Genomic DNA, 18,261 nt, shown 5'->3' with positions numbered 1-18,261 from the left:
AAAGCTGATGTAAAAATAGATTTAACATTGAATGAAATAACAGTATGGTTCCAATTTGTGGGGGGGGGGTTTACTCGTGCACAGAAAAAAACGGGTACACACCAAAGTATTAATTGTAGTTATCTGCAGTGGTGGTATTATGGATTCTTTTATTTTGCTCTTTATATGTATTTTCTCATTTTTCTCAATGAACATGTATTACCTATGAATTCAAGATAATTTGGCTTTAAAATAAATAATGAAAAAATCTGCACCCTTACTCTGGTTCAACTGAAATTATTTGAGGTTTGTCTTTATTTCCATCGAGTACTCTGTTACAGAGTTGCTAAAGACTGAGGATAAAGCTAAAAGACAAAAGCAGCTGGATACTTGGAAAAGTTTACCTAAAATAATGAAGAATCAATAGCTAGAAAATACAATTTAATTTTCTTTTTCCCAATTAATTTGTCTTCCATTTTTATTTATTTTTAAAGATTTTATTTATTTATTTGACAGAACAAGCAGGGGGAGTGGCAGAAGGAGAGGGAGAAGCAGGCTCCCCGCCGAGCAGGGAGCCTCATGCGGGACTCAATCCCAGGACCCTGGGATCATGACCTGAGCCAAAGGCAGACGCTTAACCAACTGAGCTACCCAGGCGCCCCAGTCTTCCATTTTTAAAAGCATGCTGATCCCATTTTCAATGAAGAATTGCTTCCAGTTACTTTGTAACCTCAAAGTCCCAGCAGCTGGCTTTAAAAACAAAGTAAAAAGTGGGCTCATTTTACAGTCAATTTCCAGTGATGTTTATCAAAATCTGGCTGTAGAAGACTGGATCCATGACCATATGAATCTAGAAGACAAGCCGGTTCTTTTCTTGTGGAGAAATTCTCCCTCTATTGTAATAGGTAGGCATCAGAATCCTTGGCAGGAATGCAACCTGAATCTGATGAGAGAAGAAGGTATAAAACTGGCTCGGAGAAGAAGTGGAGGAGGAACAGTCTACCATGATATGGGTAATATCAATTTGACTTTTTTTACAACCAAAAAAAAGTATGATAGAATGCAGAATCTAAAATTAGTTGTGAGGGCTCTGAATGCTGTCCAACCCCAGCTGGATGTACAGGCCACGAAAAGATGTGACCTGTTACTTGATGGACAGTTTAAAATCTCAGGAACAGCTTCTAAGATCGGCCGGACTACTGCTTATCACCACTGCACTTTATTATGTAGTACCGATAGGACCTTCTTGTCGTCCTTGCTGAAGAGCCCTTACCAAGGGATCAGGAGCAATGCCACTGCTAGCATACCTTCCATAGTAAAAAATCTTTTGGAAAAAGATCCCACTCTGACCTGTGAAGTACTCATGAATGCTATTGCTGCAGAGTATGCTGCTTATCATCAAATTGATAATCATATTAACCTAATTAACCCAACAGATGAGACACTGTTTCCTGGAATAAATAACAAAGCCAAAGAACTACAGACCTGGGAGTGGATATATGGCAAAACTCCAAAGTTTAGTATAAACACTTCCTTTAATGTATTATATGAACAGTCGCATTTGGAAATTAAAATATTCGTAGACATAAAGGATGGAAGGATTCAAATCTGTAATATTGAAGCACCTGATCATTGGTTGCCACTGGAAATATGTGACAAATTAAATTCAAGTTTCATTGGCAGTAAGTTTTGCCCAAATGAAATTACTATGCTGACAAATATTTTACGCAGGACATGTCCAGAAGATGATGAACTACACAGTAAATGGAATATTCTCTGTGAAAAAATTAAGGGAATAATGTGATTCCAAATAAACTTCTTAATATTAACAGTTTTTATGAGATAATAAAAGGTTTAAGGTACATTTATGTCTTTTTTTTTTTTTTTTTTGTAATCTCTACACCCAACATGGGGCTTGAACTCACAACCCTGAGATTAAGAGTCATATGCTCTACCAACTGAGCCAGCCAGGCACCCTCATCATATATGTACCTTAAAAAAAGACCTAGTTTCTCAGTAACAATTCCCCATTAGAAATTGTCACCTAGTCCATATTTTCTTATGGTCTGTAGGATATTCTCTTTCTTCATCAATTTTTTTTTTTTTAATCTAGCACACATGTATCTGCTCCTTTCTCTGTTACCATCATGGGTGTGTATACGGTATTTGACACTGTGAGCTCTGATTTAGTTCTTTTTCTTAACTCTAAGGAATATAACCCAGGGTTCTTGTCACCTCTGATACCTTAAACTCTAAAATTCTTCCTTTTAATTACAAAGTTGATAGTGGGTTTGAGCTGCATGGTTTCAATTATATGTAGATTTTTTACAGTGCTATAAAGGTATTTTCTCTTAGGATTTTTAAGTAACATTTTTTTCTAGCTTTATTTTAAGAACATAGTACATACAAAATGAGTTTTGATGGTTACTAGTAAGGCTTCTGGTCAATAGGCTACTAGTTAAGTTTTTGGGGAGTCAAAAGTTACATGTGGATTTTCAACCGTGCCGTGGTCAGCACCTCTAACCCCCACGTTATTCAAGTGTCAGCTGTACTTTCTTATCCTCCATCCTCTCCCGTTAAATTAAGCCCACTGCACTTTTCTAAGCCCTTAACCCTCCCAATCTCTTGCTTCATCTCCCTTCTTATCCAACCCTGAGTTCTTTCAAGTATATGGTCTTATCTTACCAGCATTCTCATTTGCTTTTCTCTCTTGACCTACAATGACCATTGTTTTATTATTATTCCATCAACTGATTTTTCACTATCATACCCAGATGGCAGGCAATGCTGGAAGAAAATTTACATAATCATGCAGACTAACCCAATTTCATATTTATATTTATCCTCTATTGGTGTCAGAGTCAACTCCTCTCCATTGACTCCCTCATTCTTCAGAGGCCTTATTCATAAATGTTTCCACTTTTCTTAAACTCAGAACTCGACTTCTCTTGTCACAAACCTTGACTCATAATTTGACAGTGGAGGCCTTCATAAATGAGCTCCTTCAGCACCCCATTTCCTCTTACCATTTCTCATTGACTCTCAAATAACACCTTTTCCTTAAGGCTAGTTGTACCTGGATCTTTGTCCTTTCCAACCTGTTTGGGCCTTCTATTAAATATTTATCTTTTTTATCTTAAATTTTCTCTCTCCACTTACTGGATCCTTACACATAGTGAATGAACATGCTCATGTCTCTTCTTTCCCCAAAACCCCTGCTTAAGGTTTTGTGTCTCTACATCTCTTCTTCATTGTCAAATTTCTTCAAGGAGTAACATCACTGCCAACTACTTCTTGTCTCCGCAGTTCATTCACATACTCCTCTGATTTCTACAGTATTTACTGTGTGTTTTCTGAATGCCTACTATGTCCCAGGTACTTTGTAGTTGTTGGTTCATGGTGAGTGAGAGAGACATGATTACTAACCTCAGGAATTGACAGTTTAGCATACTGGCTTTCAAACTCCTTAAAAACTAGAGTAAAAAAATATATTTTATATTATATACTAGCACAAACATTAAACCCAGCAAGTTTTACAATGCAACGTTTATCCTATACTATTTACTTATTTAACATTTTATATTTGATTTTATATTTGATTTCATCTTTTAAAATGATTTTATCACACATTAATAGGTCAAGACCGGAGTTTAAAAAACATGAGCCTAATAGGAAATGTAGACAAATCAGTATATAATTATAAAGCAAGATAAGCCTGGGTAGTTATAACAGACAATAACAGGGGCTACGTAGCTAGAGCTATCAGGGAGAGGACACTGAAATGGAGAACTGAAGAATGAGAAGCAGCCAAGCAGAGTGGAGTGGGGTGGAGACTATTTCCGGTTTTACCAGTTACCTATTGCCTCTTAACAAACCACTCCAAAACTTAGTGGCTTAAAACAACATTTATTTTATTCACAAATCTATAATTTGAGATTTGATGGGGATACAGCATATGATCTGGTGTCATCGGCTAGGACAGCTTAAAGAGCTGGAAATACCTGCTTCAAGATGGCTCAAGTGGCTGGCAAGTTGGTGCTGGCAGTTGGCTGGGAGCGCAGCTGGAGCAATGGGTTGAGACCTTCAATTCCTTTCCACTTGCACCTAATTAAGGCTGCCTGAACTTCCTCACAGCATGGTAGCTGGATTCCCAGAAGTGACTCAAGAAAGCCCACCAGAAAATATTTCCTTTTATACCTTATCTTGGAAGCAATTTGTATAGCCACACGTGCATCCAAATCCAAAAGGAGAGAATATGGATAGCCACCACTCCATGGGAGGAATGTCAAAATCATTATAAAAATTACTACTGGGTCTGAGAGATCCTATTGCAACCATTTTTGTAAAGTATAATCTACCACACAACAGCATACAGGAAGCCCTAAAGCAGGTAAAAGCTAGGTTACTGATGGTGTCAAAGGAAGTATAGGCAAACTGAAGTGTGGGAACAAGGGGAGAATGGAGCCAGATGAAGATGGAGAGAAGAGACCAGATCATGTAGGGACAGATAGCCCAAGGTAGACACAGATCGTATTTTAAGTGCAATGATACTGCAGTTGTTACAAAGACTATTCTGTCTGCTCTGTGGAGAATGGATTGGAGGGACAGAAGACAGGAAGCAGAAAGCCATTTGGGAGACTACAGCAGGAATCCTAGCAGAAGTAATGCTAGCAGTGGCCATGGCAAGATGCTGACATTGTGTTAAGCCCTTGTCAAAAATTAAGGATGACTTCCATTTTCAAGACAAGGTTTAATTCTGATTTCATTTAAAGGGAAACAATAAAGCAGTTATATTAGCTTGCTAAGGCCGCCATAACAAAATACCACAGATTTAGGTGGCTTAAACAATAAAAATATATTTTCTCACAGTTCCGGAGGCTGGGAAGTCCAAGATCAAAGAGTTGGTGGGTTTGGTGTCTCCTGGGGCCTCTCTCCTTGGCCTGCAGGTAGTTGCCTTCTTGCTGTATCCTCACATGGTCTTTCTGTTATTGGACAGAGGACCAGTTCCAAAGTCACCACTTTAAAGCCAATACTCAAGAGAAAAGTGTTGGTGGGAAAAGAAGGGTTGCTTTATTGAGGAAGTTGGCAACCTGGGAAAAAGGCAGATTGACTTCTCAAAGGCCATCTTCCCTGTCCAGGGGAAGCAGATTATTAAAAGGGAAGGCGCAGGGAATGGTGAGGGGGCTATGTACAGGAGAAACTGGTGCTCAGCAGTTAATCATTTGTCCTTGAAAAATCTTCCAGAATCCTCTGCTCTACCAATAATCAAGGCTCCTAGGTGTATCTCAGTAAAGGATGCCCCTGCAGCCCAACAAGCCACGTCCTGGCAAAGCAGTCCAGACTCTTCCCCCTGTGCCAGGAATCAAGGATCCCAGCCAGATATCTCTTATTGAAGATGCCCTGGTCAGTGGTAGCTGTTTTTGAGTGTGGTCAAGCCTTATCTTCCGGGAAGTCTGCTTCTAGCAGTCTGCAGGATCTCAAGGGAAGTAGGTTAGTACTGCTACAAATTGGGATTTAGGTCAGCAAGCAAGGAGTGCATAAGCTTGAAGCACGTTAACCCTTAAGACCAATTGGGGTGCTGTTACATTTCCTCTGAGTGTGCATAACTGCGTCAAAATTTCCACTTCTTGTAAGGATACCAGTCTTAGGGTCCACTCTAAAGACATCATTTTTAACTTTATAGCTCTTTGAAGACCTTATCTCCAAATAGTTACATACTGAGGTACTGGGGGTTAGGATTTTAATGTGAATTTAGCTCTTATGAGTTCTTTTCATGTAACTGAATGGATCCAGATCTCATCTCCCCCCCACACTTTTTTTTTGAAGAAGGGAAGGGGCAGGAGGGGACACACAGGGTTGTGCTTGCAAATGGTTCTCTCAGTGTGGGAGTGGAGTAAGTGAAGGGGATTTTACTTTTCAAGTGGCTCCTGGGACAAACACAACTGGCAGTCTAACCATTTGAGTTGAGTCTAATCATTTGAGTCGGGTTTCACAGGCAGGTCCTTCTGTTCTTTTCCAGCAATATTAAACAGCAAATAAACAATTCTGAAGAGATTTCTTATGGGCATATTTTTTACTCATTACATTTGCTGCAACGTGTTAAAGTTACTTTCCAAGAAAGGTATAAAAATCCTGATATGATGTGTTTTGGGGCATAAAGCACTCATGATTTTCTGATACCATCTGTTTCTCAAGAGTGAGGATATCATCAGGTGAAAGGTTAGCTTCAAGTTCCAAAAGGGAAACTTAGCATTACCCAGAATAGAAAAGGTATGTTTTGCAGCTAGAGTCCACAGACTTTTCTGATTGTTTCCATATGAGGATAAAGGAGATGAAGAATCAAGAATGACTCCTAGATTTCTTATTTGAGCAACTGGATGGATGGGAGTAAACACAGGGAGTGGGGGAGTGTTGTTTCCAGAGCTCAGTTGCAGCATCCTATATTTGAAATGACTGTGTGCTTCTGAAATGCCAGGAGAAATGCCAAATAGGCAGCTGAACATATAAGATCACAGCGCCAAGGAAAAATTTCGGCTTAATTTATATATTCAGGAGTTGACAGCATATATATAGTATTTGAAGTCATGAAAAGGGATAATTGTGAACTTTCATAATTCATCTTAAAGCATAAAGTGTTTAGCACCTAAGTCCCCTCACTGTTTGGGGAATTCTCCAACTTAAAAAACCTTGCTGTGCGGCAGAACCTCCTGTTGGAGAGGTCATCAAGAAGATGTGACTGCAGTTGACCCTCGAACTGGAGATGGGCAATCGGAGGCTCTTCACACCTTCCCCTGGCCTTGGGATGTGTGTTCTGCCCACTGCTCCCATACAAGGAGCCACTTCAAGGACTCAGCCTTGAGAGACTCATATATTACTGAGACTATCTGGATTGTAGATGTGACTTGAATCCCATCAAGGCCTCCATGAACTCTTGAGATTCTGCAGGCATATGTAGAGATTACTTGTCTCATAGCCACCCAAGACAAGCCTCATATGTAAGTTCCCTTGCTTATTAAACCCCACCTACCAATCTGGAGTGGTCTGCCTGTCTTCAGTCTCTTCTTGCCCTGAGTGTACGGAGGCCAGTTTTGAATTTCACCTGGGGAACTCCAGAGGTTGCACACCAACAACACTCCCCTCTGGAAACTGGAATTTTCACTATCTTCTCTTTCTCACGTCTCTTGAATCCAGGGTGAGGGCACATGACTGAGGCTCTGCCAATCAGATGTACTTGTTTCAGACTCTGAATGGATCATGATGAAGTGAACCTGGGATGGTGAAAACCCTTCTCTGGCAGTAGTACCAGGGCCTGAATTTCTGGGGTAGCAAGGTGCTAAGATAACAGTGTAGTGTCCAATAATTTAAGTGATAGAAGTGGTAATAAGACTACTGAGTTCAGGCCTTGCCTTGGGGTCAACAGTGGTATCATCTGATTAGTTCTGTGTTGTGATTCTAGATGTGGGTTTTTTTCACTGCAGAATTCCAAGGCCAAGTCTGTACCTCTTGCGGTGATGGTTTGAACTACCCACTATTTTTGCTTACATCAGGTAAGAGCAGTTTCTATTGCTTTTCACTAAGGAATTACTGGTATAATCACTTGGGGGAGAGTGTAGATTAAAAAAAAAAAAAAAAGAGGTTACTACTTATTATCTAATATAGGAGAACGCCAATACTTAAAAGACAGGGTGGAAGAGAAGGAAAGAATGTTTCATGGAATTTGAGAGCTTTAAGAAGGGAGAGGCCAACTAGGTCAAATACTCCTGAAAGGTCAAGTAATATGAAGGTTAAGAAGTGCCCACTGGATATAGTAATAATGGAAGTAATTGTTGACCTTGACAAGAGCAATTTCTGTGGAGTGATAGGATAGCCTGGTTGAAGTGAGCTGAAGTATTAATAGGTGGTGACAAAATGGGAAAAAATTGTATAGAGAACTTTAAGAAGTTTATTCATAAAGAACGAAGAAATAGGATGGGTGGTATCTTGCTGGGAATGTCTGTCTAACAGAAACAATGCAGCAGAGGGAGAGATCGCTCAAAGGACAAAGTCCTTGGTGAGGCTAACAGAGGCAAGATTGAGTTCACTTCCTGAAAATTTGGCTATCTTCCTTATATATTAGTACTATTAACCCTTTCTCTATATGCTATAAATCTGAGGTCATGTTAACTTTTTATGGTTCTCTCTACTCAAGTTTTCAATATTTACGTGATCAAATCTTTTGCCTTTTCCTTTTCTTGATAATTCCTGGGTTTTGTGTTATACTTAGTATATTTAGTGGAGCTTTAAAAAAAAATTTTTGGGGGGCACCTGGGTGATTCAGTGGGTTAAGCGTCTGCCTTCGGCTCGGGTCATGACCCCAGAGTCCTGGGATCGAGTCCCACATTGGGCTCCCTGCTAAGCAGGGAATCTGCGTTTCCCTCTCGTGTTCTCTCTCTCTCAAATGGATAAAATCTTAGAAAGAAAATTTTTTTTAATTAATTAGCTCTTTAACAGAATAACCTCTATGTGGGGATAGAGATCTAATGTTTTTTCCAAAGATTTATTGAATAGTCTACTCTTTCCTCACTAATATGAACCACGCCTTCGTTGTGCATTAAGGACCCATACACACATTTACTTTCTCTCAGGTGTTTTCAGACTCATTCTACCCAATTGATTTGTCCATTCTTATGCCCATACATTAAAAAATATATATATATTGTAACTTCACATCTTTATAGCTGGTCAAGCAAGTCTTCTAGTGTTAGTCTCTTTGTCATTTAATTTATAAATTAACTTAGGGAGAAATGACATCTTATTAAGTCTTCCCATTCAAGAATATAATTTGTCTTGCCCTAGTTTTCTTTTACATTCTTCCGTAAAGTTTATAGTTTTCTTATACAGTTCTTGCATGTTTCTTAATGTATTTAATAAGTAACTTGGATATGGTAGCCTTCTGATGTTCTAATTGGTTCTAGGGATAGATTTCAAGTATCTAGAATAATGGATAGCATTACTGCTTTATCCATTATTATAAATAATGAATAGGTGCTCTTCCTTAAATATCAATATGTCTTAGGCAGGATTCCTTTGTGGGTTGGATAAAAGTTAATTTCACAGGGTTGTGAACTGCTGAATCTCTACAGTGATAGATTCACATGCTCTAGAAGAAATCAGAGTGGTTATTTTAACATGAAAAGGAGGAGGTCTAATACATGTTCTCACCTGAATGAAAAGCCACTCTACTTCCACATGCTGATAGGTACCTGGCAAAATAGCTACGATACTTTGCAGAAAGTAACTTCTGATTAGGTCCAACACTTGCTCTCCTGAGACCCTGAATTTCCATATAATAAAACTTGGCAAACTGGCTTGAGTCTTTTCAGGTTCAGCATTATCAGCACCTGAACCTGAAAACATTAAAGAAAAACATTAGGAACTTTTCTGGAATCCCTTCTTGGTCTTTTATGCCAACTCAGGTGACTGCTGGCTCCCAGAGGTAAAACATAAATCAAGTCCAAGTCAAGGACCACTCTGCCTGACCTTATTCCTGTGGCTTCTACCCGGCTTTGGTCCTCCATACTACTTAATCTTGAATGTAATCTTCAGTCTTCTCCAGATGTGATGTTTATATGTGTATTCCCCAACACGAGTACTTCTGTTTCCCTCCATAGACTGGCTTAGCTTATTCTTAAAGCTTCTGGACTGCCCGTTACTTCTACCTTTATCCCCAACCTATCTCCAACCAGTCAACTGGCATCTGGATGGATGAGCTTACCCAGAACAGTTGATTCTAAGCTGCAAAGCTTACAAACATGCCAACCAAAGTTGAATTAGCTGCAAACTGCATCTGCATAACTAAGCACGTTGATTTGCCTTTATGGAGTTAGGTAATATTGGATAAATGAATGTTGGTGAATTTCTCCTGTTTATTAGACCCACAAGCCCATCTGTCTCTTCAAAGAGTACTCTAATCCATGATTTTTCCTCCTGGATGCTAAATTCCCAGGGGCAAGATTAACATCCAATTCATCTTAATAATAGGTGCTCATTATTTATTGATTCATTCTCCAACAGCCAAATAAGAGAAAAGCTGGTAAAATGTTTAAATTAACTTTGTTACTGGAAACACTGTAAATCTCCTAAATAATATATTTATAAAAATATTTAGGATTGGTTACATAACTGAAAAATGGATCCATAAATTAGTAGAAATATAAAAATTTATTGTTAATTCATAATTATAGGAATGATCTCTCCAAAGTAACAACAAAACCAATATTCACTTAAAATAGAAATAGATAATGCAAATTAAGCTACTACCCATCATATTTTTTAGTGTGCTTATTATGAAAAATGTCCACTGTTGTTTCATGACATGGTCTTAAATCAAAATCACAATATCCAAGGGAAAAACGACTCTAAGAAGAGAAGAAAAGAGTTTTTTTAATTAAAAAAACCCCAAAGCCATGTTGTTAAAATGATACAAAAAAGAGTTGAAGATACTCATAAGACTATATCCTACCTGTGGTTTCTTAAAATAATCAAGTCCTCTTCCAATCTTAATCATCCATCCATTGTTAAACCTATTGAAATAGTATACAGCGTTATATTCCAGACATTTAAGTCAGACAGTTATCAAAGGTGTAGGATAGCAAGCATCAGCAACATTTCCCCCCAACAAAGAAAGTCACTTTCCGCAGTGGCATGAGTTGACTCAAACCAGGGGTTACTCAAGAGCTACGTCTACAATGAAATAGAAACATCCAAAGAAACCATTAGTTGATTTGATTAGCTGGTAACAAGTTAGACGACTCAATTAAATCTTACTCTTGAATTTCAGACTTCTGACAAAATTTTCCTGTTCTGCTAAGTGTATTCAGGCAGATTATGGTGTGTTGCAAGGGTTCCCCCACCTAGAGATAGAGGACATAAGCAAGAAGAGCTCTGGATCCCAACCTCTGCTTCAATCACAGCACTGCATTTTCATCTGTCCTGCATTTAGGTTGTGTTTAAGTATTCATTAAAACTAAGGGTGCAGTCACTCTAAACCTATGAAAGCCACTGTGCTAAACAGGGGAACACACCTCTGTGTGTTTCCTTGTAGACACTGTAGCATACTGTCACACCTATGAGATTACTTAATAAACTATAAGAAGTAAATCCTAAAGATCATCAGAATATTAAATATTATCACCAGGAAAGAAAATTATCCCAATACCATAACACTTATATGTATACTTGAATAGAAAAGTACTTCCTCTTCTCATATGAAATAGAACAAGTAAACTTTACTCCATTAGGAAGTATGAAACTCAGACATAATAAGCCAGATTTCTTTTCTCAATAGTGAAAAGATACTAAAATTGAGCTTTACTTACAATGTTAATAAATTGAATACTTATATGCAATTATATGAAACTTATCAAAAGAAATAAAAACAAGTATTTTCAACTGCATAAAAATTAAAATATTGCTATACACTAACCTAATTTCTCGGTCATGTATTGAAGAAGAATATTCTAATTCCAACAGCACCCCATGATTCTGGAGTGACTCTTTTATTTCTTGCAGACCACTACTTTGCTGCTGTTTCCCACTACCCTGTTAATAGGAAAAATACAATTTTCTGTTCAGTTATTAGTATTTTAAATTATCATTAAGCTGTGCAATGTGTATGATGGATGAATTAAAATGGGAAAGATTCTATAATAGTTTCAAAGTCTATTATCTCAAAGAAAGAACCAGAGTATGAAGCAGTTTAACAGCACTTGTTTTTATCAAAATAATTTTTTTTCTAATGTGTACATAACACAATCGTGTCCCATCTTGTAAAATGTATTTTAGTAATGCTGTTTAGTTATTCAGATGGGGCTGCTTTCTTTTCAAGTTAATCCTAGAAATCTGGTTTATTTAGAAGCATTCCTACTTAAGTCAAAATCAAGATGGAAATGCTCACTATCACACTACAATCCAGAAGGCCAAGGCAATAACTCAAGAAAAACAGATATAATCGTTGGTAAAGAAGAGACAAAACTGTCAATAGTGCAGACATGTGATCATCTCCTGGAATATCCAAGAGACTAAACTGACAAACTACTTGAATCAGAGAGTTTAGCAAAGTGGCCAAATGCAAGGTACAACAAAATCAGAAAAAAAATCAACAGCATTTTTTGGAAGGTATTTTAGGCCTATTGTTAGATAATTCCCAAAGAAATAGTTCTAGCTGAAGTGGTGTCCACGTTTTCCTTGCTCAAACTACATCTTGTAACTGAATAAAGTTAATGAAGAAAGAGTAAATGCTTCCAGATACCTACTTCATCCAGAGAGGTGAGAAGATGAATAGTTTTTACTTTACATGGTTTCTTAATAAGCATTTCACAAAATCGAAGAAAGTTATATAGCTGAAAGACATCAGAATAGGTTATTACTAACTTATACATTTTAAATAACATTTCATCATATTTTTGTACATTTCACCTACCTGATGGATCTGTCTAATATAAGGATCTTGTATCCAAACTTCTGTAACTGTTTCATTAAGGTATTTTTGAAAAAGTGACTCATAACTGAAACCTGTTGCATTCTCTTCTATTTTAATCTGCTCATGATATTTTCCATCTACAAAACATAAGTTTCAATAATAAAACCAGTGACCATTTATTTTCTTTTTACACATATTTACATACAGTGATTAATCAGGAATAGATACAAGTTTATTTTTTTTGACTCCTCCACTCAGCAAACATTTCTGAATACCTACTACATATATACAAGGCACAAAGGAAGATGCTACAGAGAGATAAATAAAGGCAAACAATTCTGTAAGTGATTTCTACCTTCATGGAGGTCAAGTAGGAAAGTCCAGAGATTTCTTGGAACAGGTTCTTGAGTTGAATCCTATAGACCAGGCAGTTTATTCAAGAGAAGCTTTACATATAATGATAGCTGACATTCTATCACCATGAGTAGAACCATAAGCTAGAACTCAGGGGCTACCTTGTCCTTCCCTTCAGATTTAACTCATTTTATGTCCTCAACTTAATAGCTGAAGTATTAAACGTATAAACGCAATATTATGTGGAATTCAGAAGTCTTTCTTAGACCTTAAAGAGAGTATTTTAAGCAGAAATGTACAGCACTTTTTAACAACCCAAACCAAAGACTAGGATGCCACAGGATCAGTAAATAGTTCCATTGTTTTTGTTGATTCCAAATGAATAAGTATTGAATCACTTATCGAAGACCTGTAAGATTTTTTTAAAAAATATGACCCCTAATGGTAGTTCCTAATTTATATGATGGTTGCATATTTAAAGGTTGCTTAAAAACCAGTAGTTTGGATTCTGTTCCTACTGTTCCCACATATATAATGTTGGCAACTATGCATCAGTTTTCAAGTCAAGCTGGCCACATAGGTTAATTTAACTCAATGTATTCAAACCACAATGCTGGTGGTACTACATTTCACCCATGTTTTAAAAGGAAATTTCATTGTACATTTCAATTTAGGGTGAAGGAAACACTATTTTATTCCCACCCAACAGAGGAGCTCGGGGAAGGGGGTACCCAGGGTATGGATGGGCTCATACAGAATACTAGAAAGAGATGGGGAGGGCTGTATAAGGACAGTGAGGAAGTGCAGCTAAGGGCTGCAGGCACTGGTGTGTGGGGTTTTTTTTAATAGATTTTTAAAAGATTTTATTTATTTATTTAGAAAGAGAGAGAGAGCAGGGGGCTGGGAAGGGTGGAGGGAGAGGGAGAATCTTAAGCAGACTTTGTGCTGCCTGTACACAGAGCCCAACATAGGGCTCAATCTCACAACCCTGAGATCAAGACCTGAGTTGAAACCAAGAGTAAGACACTTAATCAACTGTACCACCCAGGTACCCCTGCAGGCACTGTTTTTTTGAGGGCAGAAGTAACTTTGGCTTAAAAAAAAGCAGGAGTGTGCCAGGCAAAGGTGGTGATGACCATTTATAGACATACATTTGTAAACTGCATGCTCATGAGTAAAGAACTAATAATAAGTAGGGAAGGACACCTATGGCATCTCCAGTCATCAGGAATACTTAACTCCTGAAATGTTTTGATTCACAGCAAAATCCTTAAGAAGTCCCAGCAGTTTCTCTAGCTATTTCAACATTTTGGTCATTTTATAAAGGGAAAATACAAATAAAATACAGGATTTACATTCCCTATTTCTGTGTAGTATTATGTCAACTGCAGTCCACACATAAGCTTCATGCGGATCTGTGAATTTCTTAAAACAGCATGCAGAGTTCTGCAGTATGTATAGCTCTCATCAGATTCCCAACAGGGTATGTGAAAACCACCTCCCCCTGGGATTCCCCCCCAAAAGGTTAAGAATAGCTTACATATAGGGAAGTGGGAATGCAGAGTAAACCTGTAGGCTCCCAGGGATAAACGGTCCAGGCCATAAAGAGTTCCAAAAGGCAGAGCCAGAAACATTCCATTAGATGGGCTTTGCCACCATAGCTTATGGACATATTCTGTAAATTAGCCTCTTTACCTTCTTTTTCTTGATCCAAGTATTTCTTCAGTATTTCTGCTCTATCCATGTAGCCAGTTATTTGTTTTCTGAGATTACATTTCTTTGTATCATCTTTGGTACCTACAAATTAAAAAATATATTCTCAAATTTCCAAATAGTTTTTTTAGTTAGCACAGGCATTATTTCCAGTTTCTCAAGTCTGCCACAAATTTCTTAACCTTAAGCATGGTTTGCCTCAGTCCTAAAATGCACGAATGGGCTCAAATTTGCCTTGATCATGCAAGACCTTCATTTTTACACTAAGCATCTGAAACAGCTTTATTTAGGAGTGGAGATTCTGACACTATTTCATTGGCAGGGACACCAAATTTGGTGAGATGATAGGGTGGGTTATTATGTCAAACCTGAGTCTGAGAACTATTTTGTCCCAATCAACCACAAGTCTGAAATCTTAGCGTATTCAAAACATAGCAAACAATACCTGTCTTTCTTCCACAAAACCAGGTTCTCTTCCAGACTTCCCCATTATAGTTCATGTTCGATAATTTTCCCAGCCACCCCAAAAATGTAAGGTATTTTTTTAATATACGTTATCAATAAAATCTTACCCCAAGCCCCACCCCCCAAAACCCAGTCACCAAATTATTTCTGGTTTCTTCATTCCTTCCTTTTGATATTGCTTATATTTTCCATAATAATTTCATTTTTAAACCCCCAGTTTTAAAATTTTAATTTTGTAGTTATATATAAAAATTGCAATACAATGGTACAGTATCTTTTCACCCAGACTCCCCTAATATTAACGTATCATGTAAGTATAGTACAATTATCAGAGTTAGAAAATTAACACTGATACACTATTAATTCATCCACAAACCTTATTTGTATTCCACCAATTTTCCCACTAAAGTTTGTTTTCTGGTTCAGGGTCCTTTACAGCATTTAATTGTCATGTCTTCTTATTCTCCTCCAATCTGTAATAGGTGTCCTTAGCCTCTCTCCACCTTTTATGATTTTGTGGGTACATGATGTAAATATGTGTTATTATTGGCAATGTTAACTCTGATCAGTTGTTCTCTATAGTTATAAGTCTGTTCTGGTTTGCCTCCCTCTTTTTTTTTCTCTTTGCTGGTTTTTATTGTAAATTCCACATATGAGTGAAATCGTATGGTATTTGTCTTCCTCTGACTCACTTACTTCACTTAGCATTAATACTCTCTAGCTCCATCCATGTCATTGCAAATGGCAACACTATTATTTTCTTGTTCTAATTTTATCAGCTTTGGCTTTGAGAGCTGCTTCATGTTGGCCCCTGTCCTTTCGACATCATCTATCATATTTTGAGCACTTCCTTGCTTTCTGGTGCAAAACATTTTAAGCTCATCTTGTGTTTTCCCTGCTCCAGCCCTGGAATCAACCATTTTTCCAAGAAGCCCTGGTTCCTTTGTTGGAGAATGGTATGAAGACATCCAATTCTGGGTGCTGAGTGTACTCGTTACCACTAAGGAAGTCCTGTCACTACTTCTAGACCCTTTCAGTCAATGTGGCTAGAAAGTATATGTAGGGTTAATAACACACAAGTACCACTGCATTTATTTCTGTGTCTATCAATCTGTATATATAATTAAAAAACCACAAGTTCATGATGCTAACTTTGATCCCACAGGGTTCATTCTAGCCCTCTTCCTCTCCTTACGTGTAACTTCTTTTATTAACCACAATATATATACTGGCTTGTTCAAGCCTAGCATAGACACAATTATTCTCTGTCATTCAAGTGGGGGGAAAGACAACAATAAAAGTAAATTGGTAAAATATGTATGTTAGATTGTGATAAGTGCTATTAAATAAAATAAAACAAGGAAGAAGGATAAAGGAGTCCTAGGATGGGGTTGTAATTTTACACAGGAGGTCAGGGAAGGCCTCACAGAGAAGGTAATATTTGTTTTGGGGGTGGGGGGTTTGTTTTAAAGATGTTATTTCTTTATTTGACAGAGAAAGAGAGAGAGCACAATCAGGTGGAGCTGCAGAGGGAGAGGAAGAAGCAGGCTCCCCACTGAGCAGGGAGCTTGATGTGGGGCTCGATTCCAGGACCCTGAGACCATGACCTGAGTTGAAGGCAAACACTTAACTGAGCCACCCAGGGACTGTACATGTCTCTTTTTGGCAGTCAGTATACCAGAGTCTTTAAAGCCTTGGGTTCCAATTGTGACTCTACTAATTGTGGTGGAACTGAAAAGCTTAATGTTACGCTGCAAACGAGGATAACATCACCTCCTACTTCACAGGGCAATGAAACAAGATCATGATTTTGATGTACTCTGCACAGTGCCAGCACTCAGCACTCATAAATTATAATTGCTCTTATCATCATCATCATCATCATTATCATCATCAAACGGGCTTTCCCAAGGTAGTTTTATAGTTTTTAAGATTTTGTTTTATTTGAGAGAGAGAGAGGGCGCCTGCACCAGTGGGGTAGGAGCAGAGGGAGAGGGAGAAGCAGACTTCCCGCTGAGCGTGAAATCCAACGAGTGACTCTATCCCAGAACCCCAAGATCATGACCTGAGTCGAAGTCAGACACTTAACGACTGAGTCACCCAGGCGCCCCTGTCGTTGTATAGTTCGGACAAAAGCACCCAACCTTGAAGAGCGCCCTCTGCTGTCTTTTCAAAGCTTCTGTAACACTTAGGCTAAAATGCACAGGGGAGATCTTAAGCCAGACTGGGAGCTCCAGGGGGTGGAGAGCAGAAGCTAGTCTTAAATGAGTCTAGTACCTAATAAGTGGGTGTCTACTACAGGCCAGGGATTGTACTAGTTGTTAATTTGGTTACATGGTACTTTTCAACACTGAATGACAGTCTCGCTGCCCCACCCACGATCCTATGCATTTCTCAGACTGAGTTGCAGTACACTTACGATTTTTTTTCTTTTACCGCTACGTGATTTTTTGTTTACTTCTAACGAAAATGCCTAAACAGAAAAGTAATAATAGTGTAATGAACACTCTTATTACCCATCGCATAGATTTAAAAATGGTTAGCATTTTGCCACATTTGCTCCAACTGTTTTTTTTTCTGAAAATTAAATTCAGACGTCATGACAAATTCTTTCCAAGACACTTCAGTCTACATTTCTAAAAATCAAAGACAGTTTTCGAAAAAACCATACTACTTAATAAGTCAGTAATTTGAGTGTTACCCAATCCATATTCAAACTTTCCAAACTGATACAAAAATGTCTTTTGTATTTCGTTCAAAACTAGTCCTATCAAGGTTTATACATTACATTTGATTCTGTCTCTTAAAAATCTACAGTACGGTCCCACTTTTTTGACGACATCAATCTATTAAAGATATAAAAGAAACCAGTCCACTTGTCCTGTAGAGTATCCATCCACCTTCTGTATCTGCTTCCTGGGAGTGCACAAGAAGGATTTTTAACTTTCACTCCGCCCCAGACACAGCGGGATCCAGTTCCTTTCCTCTAATCCTCTCTCCACGGCTCCCTGCTCACCTCTCAGAACCTGCATGAGCAGGTCTATCCCCTCCTGGTAACACACAAAAGCCTGCTGGTACCGGGACTCCGAGTCTAGTTCCACCGCCCGCTTTAACACCGTGAATGCAACCACGCTCTGGGTATCCAGTTCCTTCCCGGACTTGGCCATAGTTCCGAAACCCGCCTCCGCCCCAAACACAAACAGACCCGAGCTGGCCAGCGGCGCTTCCGGGGGCCGTCACGTGACATCAGTGCGCCTGCGCTCCGTTTTGGGAGGGGGGTTGGCCCTTGA

General features: G+C 38.4%; 3 protein-coding genes across 12 annotated transcripts in view; 2 read left to right on the top strand and 1 right to left on the bottom strand.

Moving 5' to 3' along the window:
* Window positions 1–18,261, top strand: part of MRPL30 (mitochondrial ribosomal protein L30) — a 31,866-nt gene that overhangs the window by 3,797 nt on the left and 9,808 nt on the right. Inside the window, exon 3 of the mRNA XM_019800427.2 lies at window positions 7,458–7,526. The gene's annotated coding sequence lies outside the window, so the exon portion shown is untranslated. The remainder of the gene's footprint in view (window positions 1–7,457; window positions 7,527–18,261) is intronic.
* On the top strand, window positions 633–1,843 carry LIPT1 (lipoyltransferase 1). Its single transcript, XM_002919961.4, has one exon. It carries the CDS (start codon window positions 662–664, stop codon window positions 1,781–1,783), a length of 1,122 nt encoding a protein of 373 aa, XP_002920007.1. The 5' UTR covers window positions 633–661; the 3' UTR covers window positions 1,784–1,843.
* MITD1 (microtubule interacting and trafficking domain containing 1) lies at window positions 787–18,211 on the bottom strand. 10 transcript variants are annotated; one of them, XR_002142841.2, is made up of 10 exons: window positions 17,988–18,210; window positions 14,489–14,590; window positions 12,440–12,576; window positions 12,273–12,359; window positions 11,444–11,559; window positions 10,481–10,541; window positions 9,181–9,365; window positions 7,007–7,193; window positions 4,847–4,961; window positions 787–922 (listed from the first exon to the last, which is right to left on the bottom strand). XR_002142841.2 is itself a non-coding variant. In XM_034659006.1 (8 exons), the coding sequence occupies exons 1-7, from the start codon at window positions 18,136–18,138 to the stop codon at window positions 9,264–9,266; spliced, it is 756 nt and encodes a 251-aa protein (XP_034514897.1). In that variant the 5' UTR covers window positions 18,139–18,211; the 3' UTR covers window positions 3,866–7,193; window positions 9,222–9,263. The 10 variants fall into 10 exon arrangements, 3 of the variants coding, with proteins under 3 accessions (XP_034514897.1, XP_034514898.1, XP_002920020.2); XR_002142840.2 differs by having other exon boundaries at window positions 4,847–7,193; XR_002142842.2 differs by lacking the exon at window positions 7,007–7,193.

The sequence above is a fragment of the Ailuropoda melanoleuca genome, chromosome 4 (genome assembly GCF_002007445.2).
Source record: "Ailuropoda melanoleuca isolate Jingjing chromosome 4, ASM200744v2, whole genome shotgun sequence".
NCBI lineage: Eukaryota > Metazoa > Chordata > Mammalia > Carnivora > Ursidae > Ailuropoda > Ailuropoda melanoleuca.
Note: the sequence above shows the minus strand (reverse complement) of the source record. Positions and strands in the feature narration are given on the sequence as shown.

Bases quoted from the DNA above. Each gene is read 5' to 3' on its own strand.
- LIPT1 (XM_002919961.4), top strand. From the start codon at position 662: ATGCTGATCCCATTTTCAATGAAGAATTGCTTCCAGTTACTTTGTAAC.
- MITD1 (XM_034659006.1), bottom strand. From the start codon at position 18,138: ATGGCCAAGTCCGGGAAGGAACTGGATACCCAGAGCGTGGTTGCATTC. The intron at 12,360-12,439 runs GTAGGTGAAATG...GATGTCTTTCAG, and splicing joins ATATTAGACAGATCCATCAG to CTATATAACTTTCTTCGATT. The intron at 10,542-11,443 runs GTTAGTGTATAG...CTATTTCAATAG, and splicing joins ATACATGACCGAGAAATTAG to GTTTAACAATGGATGGATGA.